The 13,082-nt window shown below is 40.5% G+C and overlaps 1 protein-coding gene across 1 annotated transcript in view; it reads left to right on the forward strand.

Annotated features, from left to right (window-relative positions):
• Positions 1-13,082, forward strand: part of cntn3a.2 (contactin 3a, tandem duplicate 2) — a 117,891-nt gene that overhangs the window by 1,553 nt on the left and 103,256 nt on the right. Inside the window, exon 2 of the mRNA XM_036591925.1 lies at positions 12,863-13,007. Coding sequence (XP_036447818.1) covers positions 12,953-13,007 — 55 coding nt within the window. The 5' untranslated portion in view covers positions 12,863-12,952. The remainder of the gene's footprint in view (positions 1-12,862; positions 13,008-13,082) is intronic.

Raw genomic sequence — 13,082 nt, forward strand, 5'->3', positions numbered from 1 at the left:
TCATTTAAGACGAGCATCTAAAAGCAGGCTAAGCAGTTCAAACTGCTCAAACACTTTACTGCCCCACAGGAAGAAATGCACAGCTAACAATGCAATTTGTTATGATTGAATTGGATTCATTCCTTTTTTTTCCCTCTGATATCCGATCCAGCATTTTCTGCTGACATCAGCCCAGTTTAAAAGATGTCTTTATTGTTGTATCTCTTTGTTGAGTATGCTAATTTATTCATAGCATTGCAAAATGAAATAAAAAAATCACATGGAACAATTTTACTCCAATATGTCAGACACAGACGACACTCCAGCAGAGTTGTTGAATGTTGTTGGTTGCAGCCGTTCTTTTAAACCCTCGGTGGCCGAGTGGACCATGGGAATGGAATCCTTAAGGAGGTTTATTAGTTGAGTGGTGGTGTAGAATTTGAATGGATTGTGGGTACTGAAACCACTCGTAGTTTCCTTTTTTTCCGTCCTAATGAGTGTCTTTGGCTTAAGGGAGCATGTTTAATGAAGGGAGCGTGTCCCCTCGTAATTACCACGTAGTGCTTAGCCTAGCAGCTAAGCGTAGCTCAGTGTTTAGTGTAGATGAACTTGTGACAGGCATGAAATCCTTACTTTGAGTTGAGTTTTGGCATATTCTACATTGCATGCAGGGTGGCCGGAAGCTTTATGAGCAAATTCAACTGCACTGGCTTTCCCAAACATTTTGCACCTCAAAGAACACCATGAAGTAACTTGTAATAGGCTTAAAAGACTTACCCAGAGCAAGGGATGCACCAATATGGGAGCTGTGGGCCAATACCGATGATATTTTCCATGCATGTGTCTCCTGATGCCGGTGCTGATATACAAACGTTCAATGAAAACAGGGACTAGATTCACTTAGAGTAGCATTACAGAAATATTAAACACTTGTTTCCAGTAAGATATGAATGCAGTAAAATAAATACAAACAATTTTGTGATGTAAGGCCACCATCGCCTAAACATTGTGTTAAAAATTGAGTAAAATTATCAAGTTTCAGTTTGTATTATTGGCCAAATCTAAACATCTGTTTGATGGCACTATTTTTAAATGATCAATAAGACATCGTTGTGCATTCCTACCAAAAATATTGCAGTGATTTCAGTAAATGTGGACAGAGAGTCTTTTCCACGGCTTGGCGTTGGCGCCACTGCAGAGAAGTTCCTGTAGCCACGTAACCTTAGTAGGTTAGCCTGCATTTTTAAAGCAGCCCCCAAGGCACAAGGCAGTCGACCCCTGTGAGCGCCTGTCCATTTACACCCTGTTACGCAGAACAGGGATGCACCAATACGGGAGCTGATGCCAGTGCTGATATACAAACGTTACAAAGAAACAGGGACTGGATCCACTTCGACAAGCATTACAGAGAAATGTAACACTTATTCCTGTAAAGATATGAATGCAGTAAAATAAATAAAATACAAACAATTTTGTGTTGTAGTCCAGCATCGCCTAAACATTGTCGCAGTTATTTCTTGTAATTTTACAATAATCGTTAGCCTAGGTGTTCCAAAAGGATTGTTTATAGGAGAAAGCCACCTGAGGCTGGCAGCCTAGATGCCAGACAGGTTTGTTAATGAAAGAACGCTCAAATGGTCCTGAATTGAAGTGTACTTTTGTCTGTAAAGCAAAGACACATGTAGATTGTGCTGGTAAGAATAAAGAATTTGATCGAAACTATGCTTTTTTTATATATATTTGAGAAAATCTTGATTTGAAGAACGCAATCCCATCTGCTTGTTTGATGCACCTGCTCGGATTTCTTGTCGCTGATGAAAAGCAAGAACTTGTTGGAATTCCGGTGGGCAGATTACATTGTCACTGTGCTCTTTGTCATATTAAATTTGCAAGTCTTTGCACTACAGCATCCTTGCTTTTGTGCAGTCAGCAGCAGGCCGCACACGCCGAAGCTGTTTGAAATCAGATTTGTCGGCCACAGGTGGACCCTTTTTATTCTCTCCTGCATCTCCCCCTCATAGTGTTCGAATAGACGTGTGATTAAGGTGTAGATGTGTGATGTGCTATTTAATCACTGTGGACAACAAATCTATTTTGTCAAAGGGTTTTTTTTATATTTCAGGCCGGTTCAGTTTCACTTGTTGCAGTCCACTCATTTCCGTGCTTCTCCAGATGAAAGACTGATGGATTTGGGTTGTGACTAGCAGTAAAACTTTCTACTTATTGTTTTCACACCTTTAGCGTTTGAAACGGGGCTGCTTGTACATGCTGGTCCTGTCAGGAGGGCTTGAGAAAGAGCCATCTTCTACGCGTTCGAGGCTAAACCAATGTGTCACTATTAGATCCAGTTGTCATCTGTTTTGATGTAAAATGCCTGCGGGCGAGGAGAGAGGAAGAGAGCGAAGGGTGATTAGCGCGAATCCCTCGCCTTTGTGTATTCTTCCCCCGCTGCTGCCTCTTTCATTTGCTATTTCGGTGGTGTGCTCCAGCATCCGTAGAGGCCGCTCTCTGGTACGAGAGAGAGAGGCTGATAGGCTGTTATTAATGGCTTTGTGTCATAGCAGGGCTGAAACACTCACTCATCACTACCTGGGATTTATTCCGTTACGCCCGCCATAACTATTATTCATAGTCGCACAGCGGTCATCGGCATATAGCTCTTTGTACGAGGCTCTCTTTTATAGATGGGGTCAGCTTTGTGCAGTGTTGCCCCTGAATATATGTGGCAATAGCAATTGTCTACTTGGCATTGGCAGTTGACACAGGTTGATATGTTATGAAACGGCCCTCTAACGGCATTTGTTGCTGCGTTAAACGGACATAATAGATATTCATGGCTTTTTTTCCCCAGCCTCATTTCATGTGTCATCAACCCGGTGAAAGAATTAAATAAATGAATACAAATATAACATCTGTCCTCACCAAATTGCTCTCCACAATTCAGTAATTGAGAAAATCACTCAATCTGACCATTACGCAAAGATGTGCCTTTATATAAGCGGCAGCATCCCCCCCCAAAAAACACGGCAGCCCGGTCTAGCTTGTGAATAATGCAGAATAAAAGCATGTTGGATCAATAATGCCGTGTAATGAATGCATTAGATATGAATATTTGACCGAAGATCTGGAGTATGACCAGATTCATTTCTCATTCATAGGCTGTAATTCAGCAGAGCCAGGATCCGTAATTGTTCAGCCTATAACTGCTCGAGAGCTTTTTTTTAAAAAGGGGAGACCTTGTAATTTAAGGTCAGAGTAATATTTCAAAGCTGTGTTTTATGACAACTTGACTTCTCTATCCTTTGGGGGCTTTGAGCAAAGTAATTCAAGAATCTTTGAAATGCAAGTACAAAAGCGTTAAATTGTTTATTCAAATGTGGTTTAAAGGAGCGCTCCAGTTTTTTTCCCTTAATATCAGGATCTTTCCTTTCATAATAATAATTATAAGAACAATATCATGGTGATCAATGGTGATAAGGTGAAAAGTTTATGAGTATGTTCCCCTCACTGGTTCCCCATGAAAGCACTGCAGAGTAGTTCTGGCTTCTGCCGAGGATGTAGTGGGGTGGGCGATATGGCATAAAATATTATATCTCGATACTCAAAGACGTTTTCATGATACGCAATGTTTATCATGACATATTGTTTTTCTGAGATTTAATAAGTTGGAATAGACAAACTGGAGCTTGTAGTGCCACATATAAAAATACTATACTACTACTACTAATAATAATAATGATAATAATAATAAACCTGTAACTACAATGATTTTTATTCAATGTTTTACAAACCACACTGCACTAAATCCAGTTAACCAGGTCTAAATATGCTCAGTTTGTAGTGAAACATGAAGGTAGTCAGTGTTCTTTAACTACTGACTATATCTATGATATGTTCAGTATGTGATATAGTGTATAATTCAGAATAAATGTTTAATATTTCAGATATTCACGTGATCTTGGCCACAAAACTTAACTGCTATCATGTTTTGCACTGTAAAATAAGTATTATGTATAAACATAATAAGGCTGAAAGATTAAGCGCAATTTGAAAAAGTGTTATTTTATTGTAACCTACCTTGCAGGTAGTGGTTAAGATATAAACAAAGTTTTTCGGTGTGTTTTGTTATGAAGCGCTCCATTCTAGAGAAGCTCATCAAGTCCAGATTGTTTACAGTACTGGTGATAGGAACCAGACAGCTGAAGTGTTTTAATACCTCTAAAAGCTCCGTCATCAAAAGTTACTCTATGAAATGGATTAACATGACATTGTTTTACGATAGTTGTTAGAAGGTTTTGGGCTAAAATGCATTTTAGGACCAAACCTGGCGGAGATGTGCATATTGGTCATTGTAAGGCAAAATAGCACCCAAAGAAGATGAGTTTTTTCAAATTTACCACTGTTTTACAATAATAAACATTACTTATAAAGGCTCAGAAGACACCTGTAGGTTCACTGGGCATTTTGGACAGTAAATAAAATGGTTATATTTGTATCAGAAAACAGTCAGTAAGATTCTCCAGAATAAAGCATTTCACATCAAACCACTCTGAATGACTTTGTTCTTAAAGGTTGAATTATGCATACATTTTGAAATATTTGTGGAATTTCCATTTAAGGGGTGAATGTTAAACTACTAAGACAGAACTTGTGAACTTCTTGTAATTGAGATGGACCAATCAGAAGCAACCTATATCCATAAGTTCTGACATCACAGCCACAGCTAGCAGGCAGTGTGGTGCACTATGACCAGCGTTAAAGCCTCAAACCACAAAAAGTGGATATGCTGGTGTTCTTGGCCAAAAAACAGGCCTGGACTTCAATTTATAGAAAGTAATTGCAATTTAAATCACAGTCATGATATTGGTCAGAAAAATTGTCATTAGATATTTTGCCTAATCAATCAGTCCTACCAGATATGAGTATTTAAGTTATATATTGACATTCAGAGCAACACCAGTGTGACGGCATTAAAACAGTACTGTGTAGAAGTCTTAGGTGTCTCAGAAAATGATATGTAAAGCCATTTATAAGTGCTGGTAAACAAAGAAACACTAAGATTGAAATAAATGCAAAATAAAAAAATAAACAATACAAAAACTAAATAGTACATTTTATAGCCATTTTCTGACCGCTTCTTGAGGAAGCCCTGTTCTAATTGAATGCAGCTTTGGACCAAATAGATAAATTCCAGTCATCTGTTGGGTCTGGAGGCCATAGGGTTTCTGTGTGCACCAGAATTTTTGAAAAGTACAGAATTTCTCGTTGTATGTGAAATGCCAAATACTCAGGTTCCATTTACAGTATCTGCATTGTGGCCCAAAACTTCCTCTCAGCTGAAGCGCTGTTTAGAATTGCAGAGCTGTGCACTGGACCTTGGATTCAGGGTCTCGGTTCTGCCATTTGTCGCCCATGGCCTGACTGCCTGCGAATGTGTTTGGCTGCATTGTTGTTAAAGGTTGGGAGGGAAGAATAGTGGGTTTTCTTTTTCTTTCCCTGTCGCTCAGCGATTTACTAGCCAGTCAGGAATCTGCATGGTCAGGTGACAGAGTCAAGTGCCTCAGCATACGCAGACGAGAACGCTCAGTGCTCAACAGCTTTGCTCTGCAAAAATAAATGAGGAAACACAACATGATAGGCTGATCATGTAAAATAATTAATGAATAAGTGTTTTTACTGGTTAGCATTGGTGGAAAGTTCTCAGTTACCTAGACAGCTCAAGCCAAAAGTGAGGGTTGTCTCTTAGCTCTTGTCCTTTTGGATAGTCCTGAATTTAGACCCGAGTCAAAAAATGCTGCTTACTCCCAAACGACAGAGACGTATTCCTTCGTAACTTAACTTGCGCTTTTTTAACCTTTTAATGTCCTCACCAAGAAAAAAGCAATGATTTTTTTTTTTTGGTATTTTTTATTTGTTTGGGGCAATAATAAAAACAATTGGTGTTTTTTTTTTCGGTTTTTTGACCCCACAATTTTTATAATATTCATGTCTACCAAACGGTCGAGATGGCACTTTGTGGCATATATACTGTGCTCTACCAAATGGTTGAGCAGAACAGTAAAGGGTTAAAGTAACAGTTCAGGGGTTGGATAAGCTTTACAGAACTTTTGGCTCAACCTAATGAGCTATTGTAGCGCACAGCTCAGATTTTCTCAGGAAATTATTTATTTCAAATTTTATTTATTATGTATGCGTGAAAGCTCACAATGTTAGGAACAGTCAGATGCACCGTGATATTAAAATCATATCAGTATTGGCCAATACGAATATGATTCTAATATCATGGTAAAACAAAGTAATAAAATACTTAAAAAAAAAAGCTTTTGGCAACAGATGTTTACATCAGGGTTGTCAGGTTTTATCCATGGCTGCTGGTTTTCATTCCAAACAAGCAGGAGCGCACCTGATTCCACTTGTTTAATCGGTTAGTCTCAGTTTTCAGTGATAAGATGAGCTCCTGCCTCGTTGGAATGAAAACCCACAGCTGAACTGGCTTTGCAGATAAGATTGGACACCTCGGGTTTATATGAGTCCAGTATTTCAAAAGTATGGAGCTCTGTTGATGACGTGTCAATAAATATCAATAATTTGTGGCCACAACCTAGTAAGGTGTGGGAACGAGATAATTAAGTCATGGCCATGGCTTAGTAAGGCGTGGAAACGAGATCCTAATACGTGGCCACGACTTAATTATCTCGGTCCCACGCCTTACTAAGTTGTAGCCACGCATTATGTTTTATTTATATGGGATGTCATAAGCAGGGCTCCGTAATGATCTCGCTCCTATGCCTTACTAAGTCATGGCCACAACTTAATTATCTTGTTCCCACGTCTTATGGGGCAGTCATGGGCTGGAGGTTAGGGAACCAGTCTTGTGACCGGAAGGTCGCTGGTTCGATCCCCAGAGCCAACAGTACGTGACTGAAGTGCCCTTGAGCAAGGCACCTAACCCCCATGGATAGGGCTGCCCACCGCTCCGGGCAAGTGTGCTCACTGCCCCCTAGTGTGTGCATTCAGTAGTGTGTATGTGGTGTTTCACTGCACGGATGTGTTAAATGCAGAGGTGAAATAAGGGTCACTTAATTTAACCTACTAAGTTGTGGCCACGCATTATTTTTATTTATATGGCATGTCACCAGCAGGGCTCTGTACAAACAAGTATTTGATCTATTTATTATACTCCAGTTAACGTAGAATGTTAGAGCTGTGTTAGGCTGGAACTCTAAAATAAAAGTACCCCACCCACCTTCCAACCCTGCAAAGAGGCGGACAATGTTGAGCATCCAGAAATTTGAAAAGACTGTTTTAAATAAAGGTACATCCAGCGCGGTGCTCAAGGCCTCTGAGCACCACTCATCTGCATTAGATTAAACTTAGAAGCCAGAGCACAAAAGGCATTGTAGGTGTGCAATTTACATTAGAAACAGTTTCTCTATAGATCACTGATAGTGATACAGCTGCACTCTGTGTTATCTGCTGCACAGGCTGGCGCTTCTTGTCTTTAGAAGGCTGCAGTAGTATTTCTGTGTTTCTTTTATTGGAATAAACAGATTAGAATCTGTTTATTCCAATAACAACCAAAACATAAGAACCACAGGCTGTTTGCTGACATCTGGTGGGGTGTAGAGTTCAGACATATATCTATAGACATCAGCGTCAGCAGATATGTGCATGAAAAATACTGAATAGCAGCCCACAATTCCAATATTGGAGCATCTGTAGTTTTTTGTTATGTAATCATGCAAAAATTGCATGCAACCTACCTAGTTTCGATCAGCTATAATAGCATAGTGCAGCTTGATGGCAAAGCACTTTAAAGTGGAAAACCTTTATTTTAGAGGTCCAGCCTAGCACTGGCCAAACATTCTATGTTAACTGGAGCACAATAAATACATGATCAAATACTGTTTGAAATATTGAACTAACGTAAACCAGGGGTGCCCAATCTCATCCGCTGTAGCTGTGGGTTTTCGTTCCAACAAGGCAGGAGCTCACCTTATCGGCTGTTAAAAACTGAGACTATATATGCATGAAAAATATTGGATCGCAGCCCGCAATTCCCATATCAGAGCATCTGTAGTTTCTCGTTATGTAATCATGTTAAAATTCATAGTTATTTGCAACCTGCCTAGTTTCGATCAGCTATAATAACATAGTGCAGCGTGATAGCAAAGCATTTTAAAATGGAAATTCATAGTTATGTATCAGTTCTAAATAAAGGAACCCTTGCAACAGTTGTCATGGAAGAACACAAGAGGAGAAAGGATTGGCTCATAATTGAAACGCATTGCTCATAATTGGGTTGTAGAGTCATGAGCAGTGAAACTGCTAGAGAACTATAAGGAGATTCACTTCTTGGATGCTTGAGTTGCCGTAGACCAGAAAGCGTCCTGTCTGGGGCGTTTAGTGTTGACTTGCACCTACAAGGTGCGTTATTTTGAGAGGTCTTTAAGCAAATTGATCAATATGGACTGGAATACCACCAGCAGCAGAATCCGTAATTGCATGTCATGTCCTCTGTCCAGAGAGAGGGCAGTTTGCTGACATTCAGGCTGATCAGTCTCCAGTCTTTGCGTAGCTGTGAGCTCGACTTTAAGACTGCTTAGCAAGAGACATGACATGCAGGCTTGTTTCAGAGAAGACTTGGAGCATGTAAATCCAATTTTTACAGACTTGCTCTCACTAACAGCTTCGTGAAACTTGAAAGACTAAAGAAATCCTTCCTGAGACCCGCTATTCCTGCAGTTACACAAGTAGACAATAATTTCCCTTCAAGAGGTGGCCTGCTAAGCCTGCACTGGCCAGAAGATTACGCACTACACAGCTGTGTTTGTAGATGTGTTAGGTGTGCTTTTACACTGATCAGGCATAACATTATGAGCACCTCCTTGTTTCTACGCTCATTGTCCATTTTATCAGCTCCACTTACTATATAGGAGCACTTTGTAGTTCTACAGTTACAGACTGTAGTCCATCTGTTTCTCTGATACTTTGTTAGCCCCCTTTTACCCTGTTCTTCAGTGGTCAGGACCCTCATGGACCCTCACAGAGCAGGTACTATTTGGGTGGTGGATCCTTCTCAGCACTGCAGTAACACTGACGTGGTGGTGGTGTGTTAGTGTGTGTTGTGCTGGTCTGAGTGGATCAGACACAGCAGTGCTGCTGGAATTTTTAAACACTGTGTCCACTCACTGTCCACTCTATTAGACACTCCTACCTTGTCAGTCCACCTGCTGCACAGTTTGTGTTGGTCATCCTCAGTGGTCACAGGACGCTGCCCACAGGACACTGTTGGCTGGATATTTTTGGTTGGTGGACTATTCTCAGTCCAGCAGTGACACTGAGGTGTTTAACAACTCCAACAGCACTGCTGTGTCTGATCCACTCAGACCAGCGCAACACACACTAACACACCACTGCCACGTCAGTGTTAGTACCTCCTCTGTGAGGGTCCATGGGGGTCCTGACCACTGAAGAACAGGGTAAAAGGGGGCTAACAAAGTATCAGAGAAACAGATGGACTACAGTCTGTAACTGTAGAACTACATGGACTGGATCTCTAGAATAAAATCTGAGTAGGGCACAAATAGCAATTATTTGATTAAATTGTCTAAAAAAGAAATGATTAAAATTTACCTTCTTTGTAATTTGGCAATAATTAGTTGGCAATTTGCATGATGATAATGCATATTTTACATTCTACTACAGGTCTCTGACAGTAAGAAACAGCCTGAAGGACACACTTTTTGTCACCTAGTGCTTTTTTGCCACAGTGTTTATATATTTTGTTAACAACATCTTTTAAAAGTCTTCTTTCTTTATCTTTGTCCATTATTTTGGAATGAAAGGCTATGCACAGTTTGCAAGGTCATTCTAGAGAAACTTACTAAGTCAGAGTTGGTGGTGATAGGAACCAGATATCTGAAAAGCTGTTACATGAAATGGTTATGAACACATTGCCTGATGCCTGATGAGGCATTGCTTTACAGTAGTTTTGGGTTACTGCAGTTTCCTTTCGGGATCAATACATTTCTATCTGTCTATCTGTCTGTCTGTCTGTCTGTCTGTCTTAAGGTTTTGACTTGAAATTAGAGCTAAAAGGCTTTTTTTCTGACCGGTATTGCAGCTGTGATTTAAATGTGATTGTTTTGTATAAATTAAGCCTTTTTCACCCAGAAGACCAGCACGTCCAATTTCTGGACTTAAGGCTGGAATGCTGACTGTAGTGTGCCATAAATTGTCCCACTTAAAACTTGTTAAGACAACACTCCTACAAAAATTGCACACTTTAAAGGTTCAATTTTAATAATCATTCATCTTCCCGCCCTCTCTGATATCTATTCTAGTAAACTCTTCTCAAACACTGATGACTAGTAAGAGCCGTCTGTCTTGCATTTTTGTGCTAATGCAGCCCGAAATACCAACAGAGACAAACAGAAACATAGATAAATAACTCAGAAGACACATGTAGGTTCATTTTGGACAGTAAATAAAATGGCTGTATGTCTGTTGTAGACATCACAACCAGTGGTTTCTATCACCACCACTGTAAAGACATCTGAGTCCCTCAGACTAGTTCATGTATAAAGCACCATGTGCTGTAATGGAAGAGCTGTTAGGCCTGTTAACTTACTGCATCTTTATCAATACATTCGCTGGTCAATGGGAGCAGCGTAACAGTCCATTAACAGCTGTTGTGAGGCGGTCATAGGTGAACGCATATCAAGCATTTTGCAGTGTCTTTGAACACAGCTCAGCCAATCAGATTTATAAATAACTGTTTTGTAAATAATCAATAAAACACTCAGCTGCTAATAGTGACATCCTTAATTACAAGATAAAAGCATATAGAATTTCACAACTGAAAATAATCAATTCCTCCCCTTTCTAGTTCTGCTTCACCCACCCCCCCCCTCCCTCTCTCTCTCTCACACTCTCTCACTACTGGCAGGTTAAACTAATTGATTAAACGCCATCCAAATTTTTTTCAAATCAAGCCCAGTGGCTTTAAAAGAGCACAGCAGTCTCTTAATAAAATAGAATAGATGGAAATCCCGGACTCACCGAACCGTCCCCCCTCTTAATGTGTGTGGTCTCTGACGCATCTAATAGGCTATGGGAAGCTGATACAGACCCTGACAGTTCTCCACCTGTTTCTAATTGAGGAGGAGGCGATTTGGGACTACTGCATCGTGGGCTGTGAGGTGGTTAGTTTCAGAATGTTCCAGGGTAGCCCAGCTTTATTTCGTCATGACGTCGCTGTGGTCGCTGCCATCATGTTAAACTTAATATTTTATTGCTGCTAATGCTAAAATATGTGTGATACTTGGGGGGTAAAAGTGAGAAAGCATTTGCGTGGTCATACGCCGATGTTGGACGGGAAGTCCAGGCTCACAGTCAGCATGGCAATTCATCCAAGTGGTGTTCAGTGGGGTTGGGGTCAGGGCTCTGTGCAGGCCACTGGAGTTCCTCCACATTAAACTCATCAAACCAAAGCATACAGTTGTCTAAAATGTGTTTGTATGCTGTAGCATTAGCATCACCCTGTGCTGCAACTAAGCCTAAACCCTGAAAAACAGCCCCTCTGTTAGTTTATGTGGTCTGCTGTTTCGTGGATGAGCTGTTGTTGCTCCTAGATGCTTCCATTTCATAGTAATAGCACTTACAGTTGACCAGGGCGGCTCTAGCAGGGCAGAAATTTCACAAACTGACATGTTGCAAAGGTGAACTGCTTTGACAGTGCCCCACTTTAACCCATGTGTGGTGTTGGGGTCTGTGGGACCCCTTTTCAATGTTTACCAAAAGAAAAAATTGTGATTTATTATTCTATTAATGAATTTTTATATTATTAATTATGTGATTTATTATTATTTCAACCTCAGATTCTTGGCCTTTGCTCATTTTCAATGAAGAACATATAAAATAACCCATTTTCAGTGTCTTCTCTCTGTTCACCCCCCACACATTTATATTACACATGTGGTGTTGGGCTGAACCTGCGGGGAGTAAAAGTGTGGAGGTGCTGTGTCCTTCACTCTGTTCTCCTCCTACATGGCCTGCTGTTAGTGTGTGTGTCTGTGTGTGTGTGGGTCTGTGTGAGGGTGGACAGCATGGACAGGCTGCTGACTGGCTACAGCTGCTAAAGGAGAACCCTACGCTGGACACTTGTAATATTTTAAACATCTGGTAGTTTTACATAAATTGTTATGGCTGTATTGACCACTGAGTAAAACACATGAACACCACACAAGGGTTGAAGTGACATTCTAATGCCTGTGTCTGTTTATGGAGCTTGCCATAGCTTCGTGCTTGATTTTAGACCCCTGAGTGTGGATAAAGCACCTGCACTCAGTGGTTAGTAGGGGTGTCCACATACATTTGGTGATGTAGTGTATAATACCATGTTGAGAAAGTGTCACAAGAGAAGCCTGATAAAGCTGGTGACTCTTCCTCTCCCATTTTAACTTCCCTGCTACATCTGTTAAATGACGTGTTTCTCAATGTTCAGTCTCAGTCAAATCTGTGGTCGGTTTGCGGTGCTGAGTTATGAGGAATTGGATCTTTTTGTGACGGAACATGTGCTCATCTGCTGTTCTCTGTTGTTGTATTGGTCACATCAATGCAAGAAAAGCAAGACAGACAGCTAGGCAGTGTTAGTCATTAGCATTATAAGAAGAGCTTACTGGAATAGTTATGTAACAATTTCTCATTACCGTACTTGTTACTGCAGTGTTTAGTACATAAGCTCTGTCATAAGTAGCACTCATCTACCTATTTCTATCCAAATGTTATACATGCTAGGAGAAAAATACTGAAATTAAAGGGATTATTTGAAGTTAACACTCTATTATTCCTAATTTTTCTCATAATCTTGGTCTTGCAGGTCAAGCTCTGCTCTTTTTTTCTCCGTGAGCATCTGTTCATTTACGACCTACTGGATGCTGGGAGTCTCGTTCGCCTCTGGCAGCTGAAGATGAGGTTACTATGGAAACAGTTTTTGCTGCTATCAATCATGGAGTATCTTACAGGTAAAATGAATTGGTAATTTTCCCCTGTGCTGCATCCGCACCGGCTTTCCAACTATATCAACTAACTTCAGCGTA

Source organism: Colossoma macropomum, unplaced genomic scaffold (assembly GCF_904425465.1).
Source record: "Colossoma macropomum unplaced genomic scaffold, Colossoma_macropomum, whole genome shotgun sequence".
NCBI classification, from domain to species: Eukaryota; Metazoa; Chordata; class Actinopteri; order Characiformes; family Serrasalmidae; genus Colossoma; species Colossoma macropomum.